We start from the raw sequence: 27,696 nt of genomic DNA, 5'->3' as shown, positions 1-27,696 counted from the left end.
AAGCTGAGGCTTCTTCTACCCTTCTTGAGTATGGACCATCCATGACTCCGAAGGTGACTGCCGAATCCTTTGGGCAGTCCAAACAACCTATCAGGTCTGCCGAAGGACCTGGTTCTGTTGCTTCCTCCTTTACTGAGGAAAACCTTCCTTTAGCCGTCCAACGCTACGACTTTCCTTCTTCGTACCATCTTAGGGCTCCCACTTCTAATGAGAGGGTCGATTCGATCCTTCCGGGCGAATTTTCCTTGTATATAGATACTCTGGAAAGCGGAGTTCGCTTTCCCTTCTTCAATACCTTATTTTCTGTTATTCTGAATCATTGGGACATTTGCCCCGGAATGCTTATTCCCAATAGCTGGCGTCTCATCGTCGACTTCTTGGGTTTATGTTTTGAACTTGACATTGTACCTTCTCTTCCTCTTTTTGTACATTTTCATGTTCTTTCTCTTTCCCATCCTCCTGGTTGGGTTGTGCTTTCCAAGCGCAACAAAGTTGAGCTTGACTGGTTGGGCAGCATTCTTGTCAGAGGAACTTGCCCTTCCAATCACAAGGGGTGGCGCAAGCGGTATTTTTTCTGCCGAGCGCCTCAATCAGATCTTAACTTCCCGACCATCTGGAAACTGTATACATCATATTCTGAGGGCAACCGGGTCCCTCAACTATCCAAAGAAGACAGAGCTGCTGTCAGGAAGACCAAGTCTATTCCATGGTATCAAGAGATACATGGGCTTGAGATGGAATACAACTCCATTCTCCAATACTGGGGGTTGGCTTAACGTGAGCTTCCTAACTACCACGTTTCACTTTCTTGAATGTACTACGAACCTTTTCAACTTTCTGACTTTTGTCTTTCTTTGTAGTGCCTCCAAGAATGAATCCAGATAGCCTTCGGGCAAAGGCTGCCAAGGCCGTTGTGACTGCAGAGCAACGGTCTCCTCGAGCATTGACTGCAGAACAGGTGGCCTCCGTGTCGCCTCCAGACCTTCTTACAAGGGTATTAGGAACCTAAAGCCAGTGGTTAAGGCTTTTGGGAAAGGGAAGAAACCAATGGTGGAGGAGGTCGAAATCCCCTCTCCCATCCGGACCAAAAGGAAGCATGACTCGGTCGATGCTTCTGCCTCGAAGAAATCCAAGAAGAATAAAGATTCTGAGATCTTCATCCCGCAGTGGTCTTTGACGCCAACAGATCGAGTCACCCAGGATCCCGAGAAGGCTGCCAAGTGGAGCTCTCTCGGCCTTATGCCTGTCGACCGTCAGGCCTTCGAAACCCTACAAGACAACGTTCTAGTTCGTCTTTCCACAAGGTATTATTTTTCTTGAGCTTTTACTACTTGCTTTGTAATCTCTCCTAGGATTTTCTGATAATCTCCCTGTCTTTCTAGGAATGTTGTGTTGAGCTTTTATCAACACATGGAGGCATTGAGTCGAGTTGGTCGTAGCGACTCCTTGCTGCAGACTTGTGAAGAGAATTTAGCGAAGGCCAATTTTGAGGTGGACCGGCTGAGGAAAGCAGCCAAAGAGTTCAAGTAACATGACGAGGAGATGAGTTCTTTGAGGAAAGAACTTGACTCGTCAACCATTCGTGCTGTTGCCGCCGAACGCGCGGCTAAGAAACAGAAAAATGTTGCTACCACGTTCGGTGAGAGTCTCGAGCTTAAAGCCCTGGAGAACGAACGTCTGTCTAAGATGGCAGTTCCCAGCAAGCCCGAACATCTTGCACAAGGTCTTCAGAGGGACTGCATTCGGAAGTATTTGAACAGCGTCCCCTTCATTGATCTATTGGGTTCCTTCAACCTTCAAGCCTATCGAGAGGGGCAAAATGATGTCTGGAGAAAGATCCTTGAATCTAATCCTTCTTTTGACACAACTCCCTTTCGGGAAGTGTGTCATAAGGAAATCTTCAAGAAGCTGAAGCTGCTTTTCCCTGACTGGGTTTTGGAAGAGGACCCCATTCCAGCAGACCCAAATATCGAGAATTATCTTGCTGATTCGCCGCCTATTCCTGAAGAACCTCAAAAGCCTGCATCAGATAAAGATTCTTCGGCCGACAATGAGGAAGAACAATAGGAAGCCATCACTATATATATATATATATATATATATATATATATATATATATATATATATATATATTAATTTTTTGTAAGGGTTGGCCCCCTACGGTGTTCTATAATGAAATAGAAATCTGTCTTCTTTTTCCCGAACTCTTCCAATGATTGCCATAATGCTTCCTCATATCATACCCAGGGAATTGTCTATTCCCTCTCATAAGAGATATTTAAGAATGATATAAGAATGATATAAGTTATCATATAGATTAACTTGTACCTTAATTGAAGACAATGTTCGGGACATCAGGGAAATGCGTTCGGGAGAGATGTGTTCGGTCAATTTGATTCTTCCGAACCTTTTGTGACACCTGAACTTTATCTCCCAACCACTCTTTCTTTATGACGAAGCTTAAACGTTTCCTTGTATTCGTATACCAATTGCTCTTCCCAAGGAATTGGAAATACTCTATTATTTAATACTGGTGCGACAGTTGGTATTTGGCAGTATCCTCGTATTAGGTGCACATTGTTCCACGTGGAAACCTAGTCTAGCTTTCAAGCTCCGAATTTTAAGCGCCGTTATCTCCAGACCGTTGATCTTGCATTTTTAGGAATTCGAAACGTCTCTTCCATCCTGCCCCTTGATTAACTTGGGCTTTCAACCGTCGTATCTCTCCTTAAGGCTATTTAAGTTCCTCAAGGGTGCTTCATCCTTATCTCGCTATCTATAAGTTATTTCTGTCTAATAGATTTGCAAAGTAATATATTGTCTTCCTTTGCTGTCTTTGTACTCTTGTCCTCCAACAATATCTTCGATCAGAACCTGAACAAATAAGTCTTCTGCTCTGTCATTCAGTTTTGTCATGAACTTCTTCTTCTCCCTGAGTAATCTCCACAATATTCATACTTGGGGTTTACTCATTACGGAAGTTCCCTGATTGGTGTTCATAACTTAATCTGTTCGACAGAAATCTAGGGTTTTCCCTTTTCTACTATAAGTTGTTGGATTCTCGTACTGATGCTGCTTTTCTTTTATTTGCAGTGCCTCCAAGAATTAACTTGGACTTTATTAGGGCGAAATCTTGCAAGAAGACTACCTTAGTACCAACGGAAGTTGCTCCCTCTAAAGCGATTGTTGCTGGTGAATCTTCTAAACGTGGGGAGATTGCTGTTGGTGAATCTTCAGATCAGATTTCCACTGCCTCTGTTGATGCTTCCCCCACGCTTCCTCTGCCTAGAGAGACCATTCGGTCTTCTAAGGAGGATGTGGCTCCCTCCGTCGTCGCTTGCACTGTTGACGTCCCTGCTGGCACTACGCTGGAGTCTTCTTCCATGATGAAGACCCTTCAGGCATCTGAGGAAGATGTGGTCCCCGCAGGTGCCGCTCATATTTCCAACTCTAGTGCTTGTTTGGCATCCTCCTCCATTCCTTCCTTGGAGCCGGAGGATTTTGCCACTAGGAAGCGCCCTCGGTTGGCCGATGACGTGTTCCATCCTTCTTGGTCACTAAAGAGGTCTGACATGGTGACAGACGATTTTGACAAGGCACTAGAATGGTGCACTGCTGTTCAAATGCCTGCCGAGAGCATAGTCCTCTAAACGATCCCAGACAGGGATTTTATGAAATCACTGGTGATGTAAGTTTTTCTTCATTACCTTTCGTTCTGAAGATTTTTCTTTTGCTCTTGACTAACTCTAAAGTTGTTGCAGGAGTCTCACTGGTAACTTCCATAATCAAGTGGAAGCAGCCTTTAGACTCAGTAGACTGAGTGATGAAGTTTTGCGTCTTCGGGAAGAATCCAAAGTCAAAGATGCTGAGGTTGCTCATCTTGGAAACCAAGCTTGGGAGATTGCCCGAGAGAAGAATTCCGAGAACGAGCGTCTTCGTTCGGATTTGGATGATGCCAGGGAGAAGATCCGATAGCTGGAGCGGGAAGTAGGAAAGCTTTCAGCAGGGGCGAAAGGGTCTTGAAGCGTGTCAACGCCCAAAAGGCAAGCTTTTACCCTTTTGCCCTAGTCTCTTTCAACTGATGTTCGCAGAGCTTGCATCTTCAATTATTTGCACAGTAAGCATTTTGTTGACATGCTGAATGCTTATAACTTGCAGGCATACCGGGATGGTGAGAACGAGGTATGGAATCGATATTAAGGAGAAATCCTTATTTCAACACGACTCCCCACCGCGCCAATTGTCATCCTGAAGTGTTTGCAAAACTGGGACTTCCTCTTCCTGCCTGGGCCAAAGATACAACGGATCTTCCACCTCAAGATCCGGATATAATGCATCTTCTTGACGACTCTCCTCTCTATCCTCCTCTTAAAGGATTTAGCTATGAAGAGCTTGCCGTGAATGCTGGTTTGATCAAAGATCAGACTTCTTCCGGAAAAGCTGGATAAAGAGCATAGAATTACGGAGGATTTTGTACTTGCAGAATGCTTCGCAATCCCCGAGGGAGATAAACAAATGATAACATATGTTTTCCTGACTCTGTTCTTCTTCTTCTTCTTGAATCTGTGTTGCTTCTTGACTCTGTGTTGCTTCTGACAAAGCTACTTCGATCACTGATGATGACTTTCCTTTTTGACTGAACGAAGATTGTATCTCAACACTTGTTATCTCATATGTGTACTTAATGTAAAGGTTGGCCCCTTCTAGTCGTTTAAAGGAATAAAGAATTAACTTCAACTTTGAACTTTGTCAGTCACTTAAGTCATTGTTGCAGTAGTTCTTAGTTGTTTCAAAACAATGCCTTTACTTAGAGATTTCCGTAGAAAGTCAATAAGTTTTGAGAAGGAACTCACTCGGGTTTTAAACCAATGCCTTGTAGAAGGTCCCACACGGGTTTTAAACCGATGCCTTTACTTAAGAATTTCCAGAGAAATTCATTAAGTTTGAGAAGGAACTCACTCGGGTTTTAATCCGATGCCTTGTAGAAGGTCCCACACGGGTTTTAAACCGATGCCTTTACTTAAGAATTTCCGGAGAAATTCAATCAGTTTGAGAAGGAACTCACTCGGGTTTTAAACCGATGCCTTGTAAAGGTCCCACACGGGTTTTAAACCGATGCCTTTACTTAAGAATTTCTGGAGAAATTCAATAAGTTTGAGAAGGAACTCACTCGGGTTATAATCCGATGCCTTGTAGAAGGTCTCACACGGGTTTTAAACCGATGCCTTTACTTAAGAATTTCCGGAGAAATTCAATAATTTTGAGAAAGAACTCACTCGGGTTTTAAACCGATGCCTTTTGATTTTGTCACTGGATCTGATCTTGAGTGTTATGTGATGTGATGCCCCCAATCAAAAGACAGTATGTTGAAAACTGAGAATTGAATTGATTGAGTTGAATTTTGTTACATCAAGAATGAAAATGAGAATCTCTTCAAGGATAATATTTCTTCAAATGCCTGGCATTCCACGTACGATACAACTCTTTCTGAGTTGTCATGTTCTTTAGCTTATAAGCTCCCGAACCAACCGGTTTAATAACCATATATGGACCTTCCCATGAAGGGTCCAATTTCTTTTGATGGCGCGGATCTGAAGGTAAGGTATTTCTTAATACTAAGTCTCCTACTATGTATTGACGATTCCTTACTCGGGAATTATAATGTGACGCTATCCTTCGTTGATAATGTTGAGTTCACGCTATTGCTTTTGCACGAACTTCATCCAACAAGTCAAGGCTATCTAGCAGTCCTTGTTCATTCGCTTTTTTTCGAACTCTCTTTCCCGTAGTGTTCTAGCCATTACTTCGACAGGTGCCAATGCTTCAGATCCGTAAGCCAACTTAAAAGGAGTTTCCCCTGTGGGTGTTCGAACCGTAGTTCGGTAAACCCATAGTACATTGTGCAATTCGTCGACCCACAAGGCTTTATCAGCTTTGAGTCTTCTCTTTATCCGCTCAAGTAACGTTCGGTTTGTAACCTCTACTTGGCCATTGCTTTGGGGGTATGCCACTGATGACATACGATGCTCAATTGTGGGTTATCGAATTGAGTGTCATGATCGGTCACGATTATTTTTGGCATCCCGAACCGATATATGATTGACTCGAGCAAGAACTTCTCCACCTTTCTTTCAATGATGGCTGCCAGGGCGCTTGCCTCGACCCATTTGGTGAAGTAGTCAATTGCTACTATAAGATATTCTCTTCCGCCCGACGCCTTGGTGAATTTTCCCATGATGTCGATTCCCCACATCGCAAAAGGGATGGGGTCCAGAATCGAAGTCAAGGTTTCAGCTGGGCATTTAGATAGTGTAGCATGGATTTGGCAATTGCTACACCGACGAACATATTCCATAGCCGCCTGTTGGAGCTTAGGCCAATATAACCCGAGCCTCAAAATTTTGTGTCAGGGCCCAACCGCCCATGAGAGCACCACAAATTCCTTCATGTACCTCGGCTAGGGCTGATTCCGATTCTTCGGGACCCAAGCATCTCAACAAGGGTCCAGAGTATGATCTTCTGTATAGCCTTCCATTCTGCATTACGAATCATGCGGAGCGCACCTTGATTAATCTTGCTTCTTTTGGATCTTCTGGTAGTTTATCATCTCTCAGATATTCTACGATCAAATCCATCCAGCAACGCTCTGCTTCAATATAGGATATTTCCGTCTCCCGACAACTTGGGAAGGTTACTTCTTTTATGTAGACCGAAGGGTCTAAATTCTTTTCTTTGGCATTGGCTAATCTGGATAGCTCATCTGCCATTGTATTTTCTTTTTTGGGATCTGACATACTTTCAGATTCCTGAATTCTTTCTGCAATGCTTGCACAATCTCTTGATATTTCTGTAATTGGGGTTCTTTAACGCCATACTCCACTTGTACTTGATTGACAATAAGTTGTGAGTCACTAAAAATAGTCACGTCTCCTATCGCCAATGCTTTTGACAATCAAAGTCCAGCTATAAGGGCTTCGTACTCTGCCTCATTGTTACTTGCTTCGAATGCAAATCTTAATGCATATCGAATAATAAATCCTGTTGGACTCTTCAGGAGAATTCCAGCCCCTGCTCCTTGCTTATTACTCAAACCATCCACATATACCTCCCATACGGTCGGAATAGTGGGTTCGGCAATTTCCTCCATCGGTGCAGTAGTCTCTACTACGAAATCGGCCAGTGCTTGAGCTTTAATTGCCGTTCGAGGCTTAAAGCTTACATGGAACTCACTAAGTTCAATCGACCAAGCTACCATTCTTCCAGACAAATCAGGTTTACGAAAAACTTTACAAAGGGGAAAAGTGGTAAATACCTCAATCGGATGAGCCTCAAAGTATGGCCATAGTTTTCTAGTTGCTATCATAAGAGCCAAAGCTTGCTTTTCAATCTGAGAATACCGTGTCTCCGCATCGAGTAGTACATGGCTGACATAATAGATTGGCCACTGCTTTTTGTCTTTTTCCCGAACGAGGACTGCGCTTACCGCCGAAGGAGATGCTACTAAATACAGCTGTAAAATTTCTCCCTTCTCGGGTCGGGACAATAGCGGTGGTCTTCCCAATGTCTCCTTCAGGTCTTTGAAAGCTTTCTAACACTCCCCAGTCCATTTTGCCTCCTTACTGCCCCTCAAATCTTTGAGTGCTTTGAAAAAAGGTAGGCACTTTTCTCCCGACTGTGAGATGAAACGGTTCAACACGGCTACTCTCCCCGTTAAGCATTACACATCCCGAACAGTTTTGGGGGCTTCCATATCAATCAAAGCTTGTATTTTGGCTAGATTAGCCTCAATACCTCTTTGTGATACCATAAAGCCCAAGAATTTGCCCGACGAAACTCCAAAGGCACACTTCTCCGGATTCAGCTTCATTTGGTATTTTCGCAGTACTGAAAATACCTTTGTTAAATCTTCAATATGCTTTGTTCTCGAAGTGCTTTTTACCAGCATATCGTCAACATATGCTTCCACGTTCTTCTCGATCAAGTCTTTAAAGATTTTGTTGACGGCTCTCTGATAAGTAGCCCCTGCATTCTTCAGGCCGAACGGCATGACTTTATAATAAAAGCTCTCACGATCGGTCATGAAATCTGTAAACTTTTCGTCCTCTTTGTTCATGAGGATCTAGTTATATCTTGAGTATGCATCCATAAACTCAATGTTTCATATCCTGCTGTTGCATCTATCAATAGATCAATCCTGGGCAATGGGTAACAGTCTTTAGGGCAAGCTTTGTTGAGGTCTGTGTAATCTGTACACATCCTCCATTTGCCATTTGCCTTTTTGACCATTACCACGTTGGCCAACCAGATTGGGCATTCAATGGGTTCAATGAAACTAGAGTTCTTCAGTTTCTCAACTTCGCCCCGAACGGCTTTGTACTTTTCTATGGAGAAATTTCTCCTCTTCTGAATAACTGGTTTCACCTTTGGATCTATCCAGAGTTTGTGCTCTGCAACTTGCCGATCAATTCCGGGCATGTCATCCGCAGACCACGCGAACACATCACTATTTTGTTGAAGAAAAGACTTCAACTCCTCTTTGAATTCTCCCGGTGCTCAGACCCGATATAAGTAATTCTTTTTTCATCATCGGGATACAATTGGATTTGTTCCAATTTTTCTACCGGCTCGGGTCTTTGCATTTCTACTTCGTCCCGATCATCTTGTACCTTAATTGGTAGCGTTGTCACCTTTCTTGGGCCCTCCTTATCTTTTAAATATGCAACATAACATTGCCGAGAAATTCTCTGGTCAGATGAAACTTGACCGATCCCCATCTCTGTCAGGAATTTTATTTTCAGGTGCTTCGTTGAAACGATAGCGCTTAACTTTGATAAGGATGGTCTCCCGAGAATGACGTTGTAAGCCGGGAGCTCTCAAACCACAAAGAAGTTTACCCGAACGGTAGCCTCCTTGGGGAAGCTTCCAATTGACAGTCCAAACTGTACCGATCCTTCCGCTATTGCAGACGATCCTGCAAAGCCATATAGATGTGTGGATGATGGCTCCATCAAGTCTTCATCCACTTTAAGCTTTTGATAAGCTGCATAAGATAAAAGGTCTGCAGTAGACCCGGTGTCAACCAACACCCTATGCACTTCACGGCGCGAGATCTCTACCTTGATGACTATGGCATCATCATGAGGTAAACAAACGCCTCTTTCATCTTCCTCGCCGAAGGTGATCGAACCCTCACCGAATGGCCTTTTACGCTTGTGCGTTTCTCCGGTCCCAACGAACTTGGATTTTGCTTTCAGCTTCCAAAATGAATCAGGTTCAGGACCTCCGAATATTGTTAGGATGGGTGATCGAGTAGCATCGATCACCTCCTTACCTTTCTTAGATTTAGGAGCCTCCGCCGGTTGTTCTGGGCTAACCAAACGGTCCCTTTTGTTACCTACGTCTCGCGGTTCCTCTCATCTTCTTCTGACGAAATTGGACAAGTGTCCTTGAGATATTAATCTCTCAATATCTGCTTTTAAATGCCTGCAATTATTGGTGTAATGACTGTAATCCTTGTGGAAACGGCAATACCTTTCTCGATCCTGCTCCCCAGGCTTGGTGGGAAGCTTTGGAGGCCACTTCAAGATATTCTGTTTCTTGATAATATTTAAAATATCAGCCCGATGAGTATTTAGTGGAGTATACTCACTTTTACCGGGAGATCTTTGCCGCCACGCCTGATTAGGCTTTCCGACTTGATCGCGAACATTCTGTTTCGGCTTCTGCTTGTTCTCAAGAGCCTTCTGTTCTTTTGTAAAGGCTTTATTGTCCCCCAGCGTGCTTCTAGGATCTCCATGACCTCTGCCTGCTTTTGGCATCTGTGTACCAGTTCAGCATAAGTGGTAGGTATATCTTGAAGTAATAACTCCAAGAGTCGTCGGTTAGTGAGTCCAGTGAACAAAGCAGTTTTAGCTACTTGCTCATCTAGATTCTCTATCTCCATTGTAACCCTGTTGAATCTTTTCAGGTATTCCCGAATCGATTCACTTTTCCCTTGTCTAATAGTAAACAAGGTATCCTTGGTCTTTTTTATTTGGATTCCACTTTGCAATCGTCCTATGAATTTGCACGCCAATTCATCAAAATCCACAATCTTTCCCGACGGAGATTCGAGAACCATTTTTGCTGCTCCAGTCAAAGACGAACCATAGACCCTGCAAAGGATTTCATCATAATTACCTACGACTGCCATAGTCTGCTGATAATAACTGATGTGGGCCGTGGGATCTCCCGAACCATCGAACGTGGAAAAAGTTGGCAAACGGAAATTATGAGGAAACTGATATCCGGCTATGGGGCCAGCAAATGGAGTTTTTCGGATAACCAAATATATATCATCGGTTATTCTCCCTCTCGCCAATTGTCCGAGCTTTTGATTGATATTGGCCAATTCTTAACCAATATGTGCCGACCGATCTCCGATGACACGATCATGATCTTGAGCAACATGATCATTATCTCGAGCAACGCACCTGATAGTTGGAGAGTGAGTACGTACTCCTGCAACCAACCTTGTATTTGAACCGGTCGTACTTCCTTGCAGTCCGTCCAACCGATCGTCTCGCCTAGGGAGATCTCCAGTTCTCCTAGGTTCTCTTTCTCGCAATCGGTCACCTTCCCGGAAATTTTGACCGACATTCTGCTCATCGATCAGTCTTTGATCCCGTTGTAATGCACGCCTTTCTACATCACCATGATCGGGTGCTTGTGGTATCATCAATTGTCTGGTTAGCACACGGAGTGCCTGACTTATCTCCAACATCTAGAGTTTCAATTGATCCAGTTGATACTGGAGTGGATCTGGAGGATTATTACCCCCCTGACCACCATCTACTTCAAGGGGTCGACTTCCCTCTGGAATATCCGGATTGTTCACTCTGGGAATTTGGACGCCAGCCTTCTCCTTGGGCGCAGCAGCTGCTGCAGCTGCCGCTGATCTAGTTACCATAGCTTTCAGAAACGTTTCCCACAGACGGCACCAAATGATGCATCCAAAATCTGCTTAGCCCTTAGATCTCCTGAGAATGACCTGCAAAACGAAAGTCAGATGTGGCCCGACCGCTGGGATCGGGAGTCCACCTCCGAAGGCTAAGTCAGTTGATGAACTTAATCACAAACGGCTCTGTTGAGTCACAGAGCTAAGGAATGAATAACGAGAATCCGATTCAGATTGTATGTATCTATGTATGTGTGTTTGTCCATCCTCTACCTTGTGGGTAGGTGATGTCTTATATAGAATGTACCTTCGAATCTCCTTCGTTGGATGTATTTGAGCCTTCTTCGGGTAGTCATTGGATGTATTTGAGCCTTCTTCGGGTAGTCGTTGGATCTTAACAGATAGATCCGTTAAGTGATAGATCTCTACTAGGTTGGACTAGTAGATGACTCCTTTGATAATACGATCGTTATATGGTAGTTATCCATATAATAGCGATGAGTGACAGCCGCCAAATACTGCTAGCCGCCTTTGGGTTGATTAGCCTATTCCGATCATATCGGATTAGTGCGTGCTTGTGACTGAGTTAGTTTTCTTCCTCAGCAAGCTATCTCCTGGACACGGCTCGCTCGGAAGCGAGTCGATTTCTTTCGTCCCGACCGGAGTCGAGGGTCGAACCAAGAATGAACCAGGTTCGGTCATATTTTCTCCATATCACAAGTGCTAACAGCTTCTCAAGAAGAGTACCACACATGCAGATATCTTTGCCCTCAGAGAATCATTACTCCTCCAGATTCTAACTACATCGTTTTCTTTTTCAGATTTTTCGAGAACAAAGTTTGCACAAGAATTCAATGCTAGTTAGATCTATAAACATTTTGTGGCTTCTGGATCACAGGAGAGCAGCAAGCTGAAATTTTTAATGAGGAAGACAATCCCGTTAAATTTTGTGGTCCAAATCATAGTTTTCAAGGCGTCGCCTACTTTCCTAGGCATCTAGGAGCTTTGGTGACATCCAGGTGTCGCCTTGATTTTTTCCCCTCTCAGACACCTTGCTCGCCTAGACACCATTACAAATATGGTCCAATTGGTAAAACCATCAAGTGATTCAACATTACAGTTTTTAGGGACAAAATGGTATTGGATGCAAGTCATAGAGCAGACAGTCCCAACCTGCTCATCCTCCCAGATTCTACTCTGGTAACTTTAACTACATAAACAACAATTTTATCATCAAAATATTGTATGAAATGTCACTGATTATAATATTTTCCTGTCAGCCACCTTATCAGGTGTGCTCATCTCATTTAAGTTGCATCCACCGTTATCAGTCAAGACATGGACATCAGTATTTCCTTCTGAGATGCTAAGATGTCATGGATGAACCTCTACAGCATCACACTAGAAACTCCTTATTCACCTTCCTTCAGGAACAGACGCCTAGGCCTCCAAATCTTGTTGGTTAACATGCACTTCACAAACAGTTGTCACCTTCACAAGATCATATTTGCATGTCCTCCTTACCATTGACACCCTTCCCCTTCAAAAAAGGTTTTCAATAAGTATTTCCATTTCATAAAATCCAATGTCCTGACTAATGGACATACAAAAGAATATACTAGAAGTCATCAAGAGATCCATTGAGTGACTCCCCTGCAATAAAGACTTCACTCTTTCACACCAAAAATGTTCTCTCCATCCCTTCCCAATGCAACTTTGCAAATTGTGATGTATCTCTCAAGTATATCAATCTGCATTCAATAAGACCACCAAAACCAACCCAGCTGCACCCCCCCCCCCTTCCCCCCCCCCCCCCCCCCCAAAAAAAAAATACAGAGCTCAAAAGTGTTTTATGTCCTACAGCTTTGTATACAACTACACCCCAGTCACTAAAAAGAATTCCAGGATAAATTTTATCCATCAAGAAAGTTGACTTTAAAAGAAAATTTGAAATTTAGGCTCTAAAACAAAGTGTCAGTTTCCAACATTTTCCACCTACATCTTCCTCTGAACATTTTTACAAAGTCCAACCCCACCCACACAAGGCCACAAGAACAGAAAAATCTGAGCAGTGGAAAAATTAAGCAAATATAGCTCATTATCGAGTCATTTCCAGCATATAAATCATGAAAATGCACAAGAATACGAGGCAATCCCAATGCACAAACCATAAAAACTAAAACTTTCACGCCTCAAAAAGGGTGTATCCAGTGCAGGTCCTGCAGGAGGCCCATAAAGTTTCAGCCTTACCCCTGCTTCATGGAAAGTGTGTTAACTTTTCAAGATTGAACATGACCAGAAATCAGTAGGATAAAATAATCAAGGAGTTGGAACAATTATAATTACAGCACATCAAAATATGTTTCATTTTCACTTTATAAACCATAACTATGTAAAAGAAATAAGAGGTATTTATTATAGATGGAGCCCAATCAAATCCTGTAATCCCATTTTATATAGAACAACCAACTAAAAGATAGATCACATAACCAGACCAATTTCCTTTTTCTTTAAAAAAAATTGGGAGGGGGGTTTGGGTTCTGAGTTTGAAGAATCAAATGAATTAACTGTTTACACTGAATTGGTTGAGTGCTAAAAGCATGACCTCTTCATTTGAATTACGGGGAAACAATAGAAATATTGATCAAAATATTCTTGGAGACTTACAACATTTGTGTGAACAATGCCAGGTGAGACACATGCAACATCAATGCCAGCCTCAGCAGGCAGGCGCTTCTGCAGGATGCTGCTAAACATAACCTGGAAAAAATATATCCAACCTCAATGATTATTAAAATGCTTTTCTTACCTTGTTTGTGATATATAATAAAATTTACATGTGGAAAGCAACAACTTTTGACCATGTGGCTGTACTTTGAACTTTTGAAGTGAACTGATACAATGTGAATTGATCAGTGACAAAATTAAGAGAAAATGCAGTTAGTGTTGCCAGGAGATATCTCAAAATTCTATTTGTTGGTTGAGACTAGGCTTTTAGATCTATCTTTCCCTTATCTTTATGTTTGATTTCTCTACAACAACAGCTGGTCTGGCATCAATTCAAGTGGAGTAGCAAACAGTTTTCAAGTAGCTGAACCAACTAGTTCAGATGAGGCATAGTGATTCATTTCATAGACAAGAAGGCAAGCAGCAAATCAGGACTAAAAACTGGACCAAGAATGGACAAAATGACAAATATATACAATTTTGGTCTCATGTGGATCACATATGGAGCATTGGAGCATGGCTTAATATTTTTGGGTTCACTATTGTAATAAGGCCAATCCTCCAATCCCAAGTGCTTTGGTATTTAAATCCTATAGGGGATTCAGCATTTAATTTCTATTTTGTTAAGTTCTACAATAGTTTCTATTTTATAGAAGAATTCAGACTAGTTTTAGTATCATTTTTTGTTTTGATTATATGCTATTTTAAACTGGGTTACATCATGAACCAGCTTTAAGCCTTTATTATTTGCACTTATCATGGATGATTGACCAAAGATATTCAAGATAAGGTTCTTTGGGGTATTTTTTTTGCTGATCATATTGTTTTGCTAGATGAAACACAAACAACAATTAATGTAAGTCAGGGTTATGGGGATCAACTTTGCAATAAAAAAGGGTTTAAGCTAAGTTTAATGAAGATGGAATATCTAATGCATAATTTTGACATTTTTAAGCAAATAATGAGGTGGTAAAACTTGATAAGGAGTTTCTGCAAGGTGATTATTTTAGGCATCTGATAAGGAGACAAGTTTCTGCAAATAATGAGGTGGTAAAACTTGATAAGGAGTTTCTGCAAGGTGATTATTTTAGGCATCCAAACTCGATGCATCTCTTTATTTGGATTGCACTAAAATGCATTGGCCAATACAATATAATACTCGATACGAGACAATGCGTCTCTTAAAATAAGCTAACCAATATGATACGTGATACTGATACTTTGCACCTTGTGAGGTAGCATAACCATGGTCACAGAAAGCCTTTATATGCCCCAGTTCAAGGAACTAAAATAGGGGGGAAGACCTAAAATAAGCTTACAAGAAGTGAGAAAAGATAAGCATGCCTTAGGCCTTATATCCAATATAACCTCAAGTAGAGCTGATTAACCAGCCCCACTTATTTAGGATAAGGCTGCATTTTTATTGTTGTATGCTATTTTAAAAAATAATTACGGAAATTTGTTCAAAGGATATGCCTTAGGCCTTATTTTTGTCGTGGTATGCTTTTTTTTTTTTTTTTTTTTTTTGGGGGGGGGGGGATATCACTGTCAAGCACATATCCTTTCTTCCCTTTGTCTCCACCTGTCATCTCCTTCTTTCTTTCTTCCTTCCTCTCTGCCCACTCCCATCTCTCTTTGTAATGAGGGGCCAGAATAGAGAAGAAAAAAGGATAAAGAAGATAGGGGGAAGAAGGGGAAATCTGAGAAGAATCAGTCTTGAAGAAGAGGAAGAAAGAGAAGAATACTCTTAAGAAGAAGAAGACAAGAGGAGAGAGAGAGAAGGGGGGAGCTGCAAACCCACACAGCTAAACCTTCAATTCATCTTTTTTTCTATTCCATAAGTCTTCTTTCTTTTGCAATGTAAGGACCTATTTATAGCTTGGCTAAAGCTTTACAAGAAATAAAATTTTAGTAGACTAAAAATATAAACTAATATCCTAGTAATTAGTGACAATAGCTTATGGATTACCAAAAAAAGACAATAAAATCTTAAGGAAATAAAAACTAATTAAAATTAGAAACTACTAGGCTTTATATTTCAGCCATATGCATAAATAACTAAAATAGAAACTAAACTAAGGTCCTAAATCTCCCAAAATAAAATCTTCATAACATCTAATGTTGGAACCCACAAATCTTCTATGAAACATTCCCAAAATACCAAATAAAGGGTTGTGACGCTATTCACATGAACAGTGTTTTGGCTTTCTTTCTTCATGTTTTCTCCTATTGTCACAATCCCGATTGACTGGTCAAAGTTATGGAGCAATTGGACATTCTATTTTGACTAGTTGGCTGGTTGAACTGGCATCCAATGCTGATTTGAATTGGTCCTAGCTGGTAGGCTTGCATCACTTTGTCTCCTCCCTCTCCGTCTCCGTCTCCTTTTCTCTTCCTTCCTTTCCTATCATCTCTTCTCTCTCTAATCTGAGATGTCTAAGTTCCGCCTTCTCTCTCAAACCTCTCTTCCTTGCCCTCGCTTACTCTTCCTCAATCTTCCTCTCTTTCTACTTCTAACTTTCAGAGAACCCTGTCCCTGCTACTGGTTCTGCTTCTTTCTTCCACTCTGAAGTCAGGCAATTTTTCCTTTCAGAGTCGGATCATTTTCTGTCATTTGATTCAGCAGTCCTGAGGCTATTGTGGGGCTGGAATAAAAAGTGCAAATTCTGATTCTTAAACATGGTTCTCAGAATCTCAAACGAAGATTTTCATCAAAGAAATCAAGTTTGTCAACGGAACAGTAAATTCTGATTCTCCACCCAGACAAGGAAAAGGTGAAATCCATGAACACCGCGCAGAAACAGAAGCTTTGGAATGCTGTCGACAGACAAACATTAAGAGCCGTCGTAAGTAGCAGCTACAACTGCAAAAGAAGGAGATTGAAGGGAAAGAAGTTACAACTTCCTTGAAGCAGACACCAATGGCAATTCATAGTTTTGCTGCCAGTTTGGCTTCCAAACAGCAAAATGTTCCTGACATGAAGCAGGCTTCTTCTTCTGTTTCACCAATTCTTGCATCATCGCTTAGCATGAGTCTGATTAAGACAAGAACAGGGGGATGTATTGGTGGGGAACAAGTGGGGTTGCAGGAGGAAAAAGACAACCAATGTTATGGCATGGATTTCCAATAACAAAGCCAAATTACTATTTTTACCCTCAGCTCTAGGGTTTAGGAATATGTGCCCATTTAGTGTCCGCATAAATGACCAAAATTGATTTTAGCCATAATAAACAAACAGGCCTTGACCCTGTTATGGTTTTCGATTATTTTGAGCAATTTTAAAAAGAATTAAGATTCAGAAATGATACCAAACGCTTCAAAAATGTTATTTTGTCATGAAAAAAAGAACAAAAACTGAAACCAAAAAAAGCCTTAAGTTGTAAGGCATTCTGGACCATCCAGAAATAACATGATAACTATCAATAATGACCATGGCTTACCTATGGTACTACTGGACTTATTAGAAAGTAAAAGTGAAGAAGGATTTGTCTATCCTTTGCAAATATCAACAGAATAAACAAAATGTACTCAGAAGGCACCTGTGCTAGCTTGCTACTTGAGTATCCAATTAAACTTGTAAACTTCCTCTTTCCAGAAACAACATTCATGTCTTCTGTATCAACAAAGCCGACAAAATGCATCTAGAAAGTGAAAAGAAATTATGTCAGCCTTCCTTTGTAAGAGCACATTATCAAGTATCAAAAAGTTTATAGACACAGTAAGTTGTACAGACTCCTAACAGTAGAAGAAGAAATCAGCTTAATCTTCAATAACAATCACCTAATCCCACAATTTTTACAGCAGAGAAGCAAAGACAGCTAGCACTTGAGAGGATTTTGATGTTCCATTTCCATTATTTTAATAAGAAATTCCATACCAACCTTCAATTCCTAAATTAAGAACATAACTTGCCAGGACTGTTAAAGGTGTGGTTCAAGTCAGAAGTTTTCTGCATCTAAGACATTATTGACCAATAAAATGGAGACAGCAAGTGAGAATAAATACTCTGTTAATATACTTTAAACATGGATAACTCTGAAGGACATCTTACTAGAACATAGGGGAATATGAGAACCACTAAGAGGATTGTAACACTTGGTTTCTCCCCAAATAACTGTTCATTAAACAAGCACAGAAGTATCAGGTCCCAATGCATGTGCTTTGACAAGTAATTAGGGTTGAAGAGGGGAATTTATGTGGCAAATCAGGCAGTTCCCTATAATATTTACAGCCTTGACAATTGACATACCATTCAATGCCAGCATGGCAGAACATCATCAGACAAGTATTTAAGTATTTAAGCAAATATTATCTAGCAGCAGTCCATCGACTCATCATAACAAAATGGGCTTCTCAACCATTGAGAAACCTTTGCCTTGAAAGATGAATTCTAGCCCATCAGCTTTGACAAGTAGGAACAAGTTCCAGAACATAGGAAATCATGTGAAGTTCCACAAATGCACTTGGAAGTTTCAACTGAACAAGCATACACGGGAACAACAAATTTAGATCTGATTGATGCAATAGCCAAGTAACTTACAATTGAGTTCACATTAATAATGCGACTCGGAGAACCTCTAATAAGAGATGGCAAAAGCAATATCGAAAGCAATGCTGGAGCAAGATGGTTCACTTGCATGTGTTCCTCGTACCCATCCTTCGAAAACCGCTGCGGTTCTGACAATGATAGCGTACACCAATTTAACAGAAAAAACTAAAAGTTACCTCATCAATGAGTCATTTGAGGAAAAGTTGAATAATAGAATATATTTAGTATCATCGAAGCATAATTATATTCTTTATCATAGGAAGCCTGTTCTATAAGGGAAGAGCAATGTTCATTCCAATAGTGACCAACTGGTCATGCTGGGTAGAACTTATCTAGGGGTTTTGGGATGAAACAAAATTGTGGGGGGATTAGTTCCTCTATAAATTTTCTCAATCCAGATGCTTTGGGTGATTAGTGGAAAAACTAAATTTAAGCGGTTACACAGACTGGTACAACCACATCCAAGACCCAACCTAACGTTCTGTAGTTTAAACTTTAGGAGATCAACCCTTGGATGCTGTCTCAGTGCAAATTTCAGAGAAAAGAGCAGAATCATCAGAAATAAGACGCAAAACTGCAGACACAAAGGCAGTCCTGCCACTGAAAGCACAAGAGACCCTTGGGCATCTGCCCAAGTGCCTAATAAGAGCAGAGGATCTACAAACTAAGTGTATTATCTGGAGTTATTATGAAAAATTCTCAGATCCATGTTGTAAATTTCCAGAAATAAGTAAGAGGGTTCGGTGATCGTTGGGCAACTGCTATTTGGTTACAGTTCAAGGAACCATGTAGGAGAGTAGCTTAACAGCTCAGTTTCCAACTTTTAAGAGACTAGTTCTAATTTGATTAGCTTCCAATATCCTATTAGGAGCAATTATGAAATTTTGTGAAATGCTTTAATTTAACATCAAAAAAAATCTAGTTAAGTTCTCATTTCTTACCTACAAATGAGGTTATAATATTTGCCAATACTAGTCTGCCAGATTAAATGTAGGCTATAAGATTACCTACTGCAAGATTTGAACTAAAGAATGATTCAAAATCCTTAAACTCTTTTATTTTGATTTGAAAACAAAGCAGGAGATGTATATTCTTGCAGCACCCCAAACTTGAAGGTACTTGGTTTCAGATTTACATTATATTGAAGATATCCCAATAATCAAACTGCGGGATGTCCCACTTTTTTTTTTTTTTTTTTGGGGCCTGCATCTGGTGGATCAAATCAAGCTCAACCTTTGCAGTTAATCTGATCCATAGCTAACTTTGTCAAACAATAAGTCCCAAGCTTCTCAGATGCTTTGCAGAATTCAGGAAGATTTAATTTAGCAGATATCAGGAGACAAAATTGCAACAGCCAACAATGACTTCCCAGCTTGGTTTGAAATTTAATGTGTCAATACTTTTGTATAAGTGCCATAGCACCAGATGGACTTTATTTGACCCAATTTCAACATGAGTTCACACTAGGCAGTGTGACAGGATTAATGTCTTAATGACTTCTTGAGTATTTGGGTCATTTAACACATCAAATTTTCTATCGCAAGACATTGTTTTGCTCCCCTTGAAGTATACTTTATTCTTGACAAGTTCCAGCAATTTTAAAGAAAGCCTCCGGATTGATTTCCACTTCTGAAATTTCTGGTAGCTAAATATTAGAATTTATCATCTCTGTGTATTTTTCAAAAACGCTGGTAGCCTTAACAGCAAGTACTTCCATCATTCCACCCAACCCAATACTACATCAACATACATTTTCCCTTTTATGAATGTACAATTAATCCAATCCAATCCAACATGATCTTCAGGATGAACAAAAGAAATGTAATAAAATATGCGAAGACACAGGTCCAGCAAGCCCAAATCCCACAAGGTGACTGGCCCACAAGTCTCAGCTAGCTAGGAAAACTAATCATCAAAGAATTCATGAGGCACCAAGTCCAGAACTGAACCCCTATATCAGATGCTTAACCACTCAAAACTAAAATTGTTCTGGATTTTCTGATTGTTCAATATTTAAAAAATAAAAATAAAAAGACCACAAATTTGATTCTTTTACCATATGAATGGCTTCAGGACAATGAAGAAGCATTATGATTCCACTTAGATGAGTAGTACAGTTCCTTTTGTGTTCTTCTACCCTTTTTAACTTTTGGAGGGGGGGGAATGTAACTCACTGTAAACTGATCCCAATTTTGGCTGAGGTTTATGTCTAGGAAAGACCTTTAGCTGCAGAAGTTTTTCGGGTATTTCATGTTTCCACCAGAAAAAAGATAATAGGTTCTTGAGAACACCATTCCCTAGGGAACTACTCCATTAGTTTTAAACAATTAAGAAGAATATATTTTACTTTAGTAAAAGAACTAAAAAGAAACTAGGATGGTTATTCAACATATACCCTTCAATAATGAAATTATCAAAGTCCATACAAACCTCCAATAGAAAAGATGCCTGCATTATTGATCAAAACATGCAGAGGTCCTAAACGAGCATTCCATGCTTCAGCAAATCTCACAACAGAATCCAATGAGAGAAGATCGAGCTCCATCACCTTGCCAGAACATTACATTTTTCAGCATATTAGTAAATGATAGTACAACATATACATAAATTAAGTATCTAATAGTCAGCAACACTGAGGACAGATCTTGTCACTATGATAAGTTTCCTCCACTGCTAGTAGTGGTCACGGGTGTGAGTCATGAAACAGCCCCTCCACAAAGCAGGGGAAAGGCTGCATAAATCATCCTCCCCAGATCCCCTATGGTGGGAGCTTTGTGCATGGCTATGCAGAAGAGGTTAGTTTCCTTTCCTAATATACTAGAGAAACTCAATGAGCCTTCCCAGACATTTCACATAATCAAACCCATGGTCTCAATTGACAAATGAAAAGTTCTCCAACCTTTTGAAGATGGTTGCTTGACTGATAGTTTTTCAAATGACTCAACCACCAACAGAGCAGGATTAGTAACTTCATTGTGGACCATGATGCTCAAGCTTTGAAGTACAACTACCAAGGACATAACATTAAAGGCATCTAGAACGCTTTGATTAGAAACGCAATGCAAAATTGCAGACAGTCATTAAGTTAAAATAGTCATGGAAGTTAAAAAGATCAGTGCAGTAAATCAGCTAGAGTAATCTCATGGACGCTAATTTAGCAATTAGAAGAGCTGGGTAGCCTGGGTAGCCTGGGATCCATTAGTTTACATAATAACAATGGATATTTAATTCTCTTAGATTTTAAAGAGTCGTGCCCCCTCAAACATTATTTTTGAATTTTATACAAGGATATACCTTGTCAAATTACATGGTTAAATAGAATTTTACTAGGGAACGTGTGTGAGCAATGTGAAATCCAAGAGTTGGTAGCACACTGCATCAATTTTGGTTTTGGAATTCTATCCATGGATAAGTTTACTTTTCAAAAGTTAGAATTTGTCTTCTTCAGCAAAAAATTGCTTCTTTCCTTATGATGAGAGCATCAATGATAGTCTTGTCAGTCAGCCCATTGTGAACATGCTAACTGGCCAGATAATGAAAAAGCCACAAGATCATGATTTCATTGCATTTCCATTTCTCAATAATTTGATGGCGCTTGCGTTTAGATGTTTGATTCTCCTAAATGCATCATTAAAGTTGATCAGCAGTAGCTGGAACACGGAACATGTAATTGATTGCTGATGAATTACTTAGTGCAAACACTGAGAACTGCGAGTCCAATGCCCCAAAAACCTAAGGGTTCCTCCACAAGGTCTGTACATGGAGGGTTAGTCATGGCCTAAGATCAGGCTGAAAGGCCTTGATGATGGATAACAGGTGAATATAAATACATGTGTCCTAAAGCCTTCTCATATATCTAAGCCACAGCATCTACTTCTTGGATATCTGAAAGCTACATGGACCAGATGACAAATTGGTATCAGGAAATTCGACATGGGATCAATCCAAGGGAGCCTCTTGTTGATTCAATAAAGAGGGTTGCCAAACTTTTCTGGAACACAGGATGTTTTAAATGAAAATTGTAAAGTTAACAGATAAAATTAGACCAATTATGTAGCTGTTAGGAAGAAACGAATCATGAACGAAAGAAGGCGAGAGAGTTGCGCACAACACCGGCTTTCAGTTAGCTAGTGATATACACCAACATAAGGCTGACCCAGGAGGGCAAGGGGATCTTTTCAAAATGGGAAGGAGAGAGGATCACACATGGTGAGTGCCCTGGCAGTGTGCCCAGCCTTTTCCCAAAAGAAGAAAGAATCTGATGGAAAAAGCTAAGTGGATGAAAGATTATGGCAAAGCAAAACATAGTAGCAGAAAATGAAGGTAACTTAATCTTGGTAACTGCCGCTAGAAGTATTGACAGAGTAAGTCCATGATTAGGAAGCCTCTTGGACTTCTACTTAGACTTTGAGAAGCTCTAAAAAGTGAGTGCATTGGTTGCTCACTCTCAATATCTTGACCATTAAAGTTAAGGAGTGTCTCCTCTCCCAACCCCCACCGCCACCAACACCCCCCCCCCTCTCCCCACACGTGTGCTTGAAAGATTGTCTGGTTGGCATCTGCAACAACCAGCTAGACATGAAAAACCTTACAGAAATATGCTCGAAGCAAGAAGCCTTGACATCGTATCAACATAAAACATTGAAGATTTGGAGTAGGTTTTTATCGAAGTAAATTTCAAAACCATCCTGAAAAACAGAGACTGAATTGTTTAAAAGTCATACAGAAAAAAAAAAAAAAAAAAAAACAGATTAGTTGAAAAGAAAATATATTTGGTTTAATCTTTTGTCACCAGACAGCTGGAAATGCAGCATATCAAGGACATGCTACAAAAACCCACCCCCAAGACAATATATCCAAAAGGACATGTTAGAAACTTAACACGCCAATCGAAGTACCTAACAAATTAAGCTCCTATCCAATGCAACTTAAATAGTTCTTATACTTTGTACAAATCTGAGGGTAGAAGATACCTCAATGTTAAGAGGGAGTCCCATTCCAGACCATTCATTTTGCCACTTCTGGATCAACTCATGAGCAGTTTTGGGCTTCCTCACCGCCATTATAACATGTGCACCGGACTCCGCCATCTGCCTGTTAAATCAAAGAATCGCATTTTAGAACTTCACCATCACCATATATCAATAATTGATCCAACCCCCACCACATTTCAGTGCAGAAGAAACCATGTCACCCACTAGAAAACAGTTCACCCGAAAAAAGGAATGCAAAAAATAATATGAAACGAACCCGCAGTAGCTCACTACCAAATAAGTTCAATAAAGAGAATAGTCTCTTAGCTCAATACAAAGAGAAACAGAGAAAATTTGAGATAGTGATCGAAATGATGAGTGGGTTCAAATGTGATTAACTGGAATACAGCAGAGGTTTAGTCACCTTGCAATTTCGAGGCCAATTCCACTGGTGCAGCCGGTTATGATGCAGGTGAGATCGTTGAGCGGAGACAAAGGCATTGGATTCTGAAGATGGCTCGCTGTAATTCTTTGAAAAATAAATTCGTATATCACATAAAACCACCCTCTCAGCCATTCCATCCATCCAAGTCCTTGTTTGCATTTCCCAGTTGAAGATGAGGAAGAAGCAGCCGAAGAAGGAGAACCCATCTCAAATCTCGCCCCCCCTCTCGCTCTCTCTCTCTCAGACACAGTTTGTAAAGATTCTGTCAGTTCTGTATTTCTGGCATTTTCTCGTCCAGAATTGAACAATGTGGCCACCGAAAGTGCTTCAGGACCCTTGGCTGTGGGTAGCCAATAAAGCGCGTTATATTGGAATCTACAGTGAAAATTTTGTATCATATGGGATATCGTTTGATTGGAATTCACCTTTACTCCACGTAGAACGTGTGAGATAATCAATGGCTAATTTTCATTCGGACCCTTGAAGTTTAGTGTAACTCATGTTAAGTCTAAATAAAATGACACTTTCCATTTGTCTCACTCTCATGTGATTTGGCAGTCACCAATGAGTGTTAATCGGTACGGTTTCAGTAATTTAGTGTCTTTTTCGGTATGGTACCAACTTTGAATACCGAAAACCAAATCATACCGTACTGAATTTATATTGTACAGTATGGTTTCGGTATTTGCATAAACGGTTCAATACGATTTCGGTATTTGCAAAAATTGTTCGAAAAACAGTTTAAACATGGTATTTAGTGCGGTATAATTTTTGTACGAACAAACCCATGCCATTTTAGTTCCTAATGAAATTGCGATCAAACAATTGATAGAATATGATATTAATAGAGACGAAGCAAGTAAATCTAAACTTAGGAGTGAAGGATGAAACAAAAGACTAAAAAGAGGAATTAGGGATAAGGCAAAGGTAAAGTGTTTTAATTGTAAAATTATATTTATGTCCCTTAATTTGGTACAATACTAATCAGTACGATTTCGGCACATATGGACGGTATGAGTACTTGAAACCAATATCATGTCATACCGAATTTCAAAATTCGATTTCCGTATGTACCGTACCGAATTTTGAACGGTGTGACTTTAGACAACACAGTTCGGTATGGTTAAATGATTTCGGTGTACAATTGACACCCTTAGTCACCATGTCCCATGTTTGAATTCTCTTTACTTTTCTATTTTTCATACTGAAAATTTGTGTGCTCTTTTAACTAGGCATGGAATCACTATCAGCAAGCGTAAGTTGAATTCCAAAGTCGGTGGACTGATCCTCCAACTAAGAATTTTATTAGGTCCACATAAATTGACCATCTATTTTCCTTTAAATGGATGACACATGTCCATTAGTCAAATTCAAATGATGGAAGACACATGTCCATCAATCACATCCAAATGTTAAGATTAAATTAAAAATAAAAAATTATATTTTTTTAAATCTTACCTCAACCTTTAGATGTGATTGATGAACATGTATCCTTCGTCAAGAGAAAAATAGATGGTATATGCGCTGCACACGGGATGTTTTTACAACTTTAAACCCCTTTGCACAAACCCTAATTTCCAAAGAAACCCACACTACAGCTAATTAGGGGTGTAAATGGATAACCGAAATCCGCTCCCGAATTCGCATCCGCATCTGTTTAGAGGTATCCGAATTCGTCCGATTACTAATAGGATGCGGATATGGTATACCCCTTTCTATCCCATTATTATCCATCGGATTAAGTTACTTATTTGGATTTGTTTTTCTTATTTTATGTATTTTTTACTTGAAATATGTGAGTATTTTTCTAAATTTTTTGCTAAAATAACTATTAAAGTTGTTAAATTTTTAAGTTTGAAACCTAACCGTCACAAATAAAGTGGTAAAGATGTTACTAGGTAGACGAAAACTTGTATTCAATCTATATTCATTGCCATTTAGAATAATTTATTCAAGAAAATAACTATCTGATTATCATCCGAATCCGGCTGAATCCGTCCGAAATCCGATTGGATATTATCCGAATCCGTCCAAATATAATAGGATGCAGATATTGTATTACCACTATCTGATCCAAATCCGATCCGTTTACACCCCTACAGCTAATGAGCTGAAGCACTCGATCGAAAGGACAAAGAATGTCTTACCAAATACAAAATGACAAAAGAATGCATTCATCACTTTCCCCTCGTTTATAGTCTTCTTCTCACTTTCATCCAAGTTTCTGCAACCGAGATAGGTTATTGCTTCTTCTTATTCAGCCATATATATCTTTCCTCACTCTCTTCTTCAATCCATCCATCAAAGTAGAGGGTTTCTCAGTGTATATGGAGTTTTCAACTATGGGAGACACCGATGCTCCTCGTAAAGGCATCCTTCAAACTGAAGCTCTTCATCAGGTCTATCTGTTACCCTAATTGTGTTTTATTCTATTTTTATGGATAATGGGCATTTCATCATTTTCTTCTTTAATTGCAGTACATCTTAGAGACAAATGCTTACCCAAGAGAGCATAAGCTGCTCAAGGAGATCAGAGAGGTGACCATTGAGAAGTATGGCCGTCGGTAAGTTCTTGCAACCATCTTTAAACTTGCAACTTAATTAGATTCTTGTTGATGGTGCTCTGCTTTTTCTGTATCCTTGAATAGGAGCGAAATGCTAATTCCAGCTGATGAAGGTCAGTTCTTATCCATGCTTTTGAAGATCATGAATCCCAAGAACACATTGGAGCTCGGGGTTTTCACTGGTTATTCTCTTTTAACCACTGCCCTTGCACTTCCAAATGATGCCAAGGTGGGTTGGGTACTTGGGTTCGTCATCAAAATGTTAATTTATTGTATGACCACAAATCCTTTCTAGGGTTTTTTATATCTATGGGATTTTGGCAGATAACAGCAGTTGATAGGGACAGAGAAGCCTATGAGACTGGTTTACCTTTCATAAGAAAAGCTGGTGTGGAGCACAAAATCAACTTTATCAATTCAGATGTTCTACCAGTGTTGGATGAAATGCTAACCGGCAGTGGAATGGAGTTGTTCGACTTTGCATTTGTTGATGTTGATAAACCCAATTACATTAATTACCATGAACGACTGATGAAGCTTGTGAAGATTGGTGGGATTATTGCTTATGATAACACACTATGGTATGGCACAGTTGCTGTTGATGAAGAGAAGGCCCATGGGATACACAGGAATCTCAGACGGGCTACCATGGATTTCAATACCTACTTGGCTTCTGATTCCCGTATAGAATTATCACAAATCTCCATTGGCGATGGTGTTACCCTGTGTAGACGCCTCTGCTAAAAAGTGGTCATGTTTACCAGATCTTTTTTTTCATCTAGTCTCTTGTATGCATCTGCTCCTCTCCATTTGGCATATTTTGTTAGATTGTCTGAACCACCCACCTTCGCCGTTTGGGGGCCGCCTCGTCTCTCCGCCTCCTTCTCCTCTCCTCTCCCCGCCTCCTCTCTCCTCTCTCTCCCGCCTCCTCTCCGTCTCTTCTCCCCCCCCCCCCCCCCCCCTTCTTCTCGTCTCTGTCTCCTTTCCGTTCCTCTTTTCTCCTCTCCGTCTCTCCCTCCTCTGCTCGTCGTTTCCCTTGTCTGTTCCTCTTTCTATTCTCCCGCCGGAAGGGGAAAAAAAAAAAACGCGATCCTCCCCCCCTCTCCCCTTCTCCCGCCCCCCGCGGGGCCGGCCCCGGAACAAAGGGGGGGGGGGGGGTGGGGTTGTGTGGGGTGGGCCGGGTTTGCGGGGGGGCGGGTCCCCCCCCGGCCCGGGGGGGGAGTCTCTTGTTGATGGTCATCTGCTCCTCTCCATTTGGCATATTATTTTCGCCCCGGGGCGGGGGTGGGGGGTGAGGGGCGCCTCTCGAGGCCGCGCCCCCCCCCCCCCCCCCCGCCCTTTCGTTTACCCGCTTCTTCCCTTCCCCCGCCCTTTTTTTTTTTTCTTTTTTTTTTTTTTTTTTTTTTTTTTTTTTTTTTTTGTTTTTTTTTCCTTTTAAGTTAAAAAAAAAATTTTTCCCCCACAAAAAAAAAAAAAAAAGGTTAGGAATTATGTTTATCTAG

General features: G+C 40.6%; 2 protein-coding genes across 2 annotated transcripts in view; one reads left to right on the top strand and one right to left on the bottom strand.

Annotated features, from left to right (window-relative positions):
• LOC149012668 (dehydrogenase/reductase SDR family member FEY-like) overlaps positions 1–23,944 on the bottom strand; it is a 43,751-nt gene extending 19,807 nt beyond the window's left edge. Inside the window, exons 1-6 of the mRNA XM_089157949.1 lie at positions 23,610–23,944; positions 23,186–23,306; positions 20,643–20,760; positions 18,204–18,340; positions 17,203–17,304; positions 13,604–13,696 (exon numbers count right to left, since the gene is read on the bottom strand). Coding sequence (XP_089014075.1) covers positions 13,604–13,696; positions 17,203–17,304; positions 18,204–18,340; positions 20,643–20,760; positions 23,186–23,306; positions 23,610–23,836 — 798 coding nt within the window. The 5' untranslated portion in view covers positions 23,837–23,944. The remainder of the gene's footprint in view (positions 1–13,603; positions 13,697–17,202; positions 17,305–18,203; positions 18,341–20,642; positions 20,761–23,185; positions 23,307–23,609) is intronic.
• Positions 23,945–25,783: 1,839 nt separating this feature from the next.
• On the top strand, positions 25,784–27,008 carry LOC149012667 (putative caffeoyl-CoA O-methyltransferase At1g67980). Its single transcript, XM_089158690.1, has 4 exons — positions 25,784–26,029; positions 26,109–26,194; positions 26,279–26,423; positions 26,519–27,008. The coding sequence occupies exons 1-4, from the start codon at positions 25,958–25,960 to the stop codon at positions 26,936–26,938; spliced, it is 723 nt and encodes a 240-aa protein (XP_089014816.1). The 5' UTR covers positions 25,784–25,957; the 3' UTR covers positions 26,939–27,008.
• The last annotated feature ends 688 nt before the right edge of the window (positions 27,009–27,696 follow it).

This window comes from Hakea prostrata, chromosome 6 (assembly GCF_041222555.1).
Source record: "Hakea prostrata isolate BN-2017 chromosome 6, UWA_Hpros_2, whole genome shotgun sequence".
NCBI lineage: Eukaryota > Viridiplantae > Streptophyta > Magnoliopsida > Proteales > Proteaceae > Hakea > Hakea prostrata.
The sequence above is the reverse complement of the archived record's forward strand: the minus strand, read 5'-3'. Positions and strand labels throughout refer to the sequence as shown.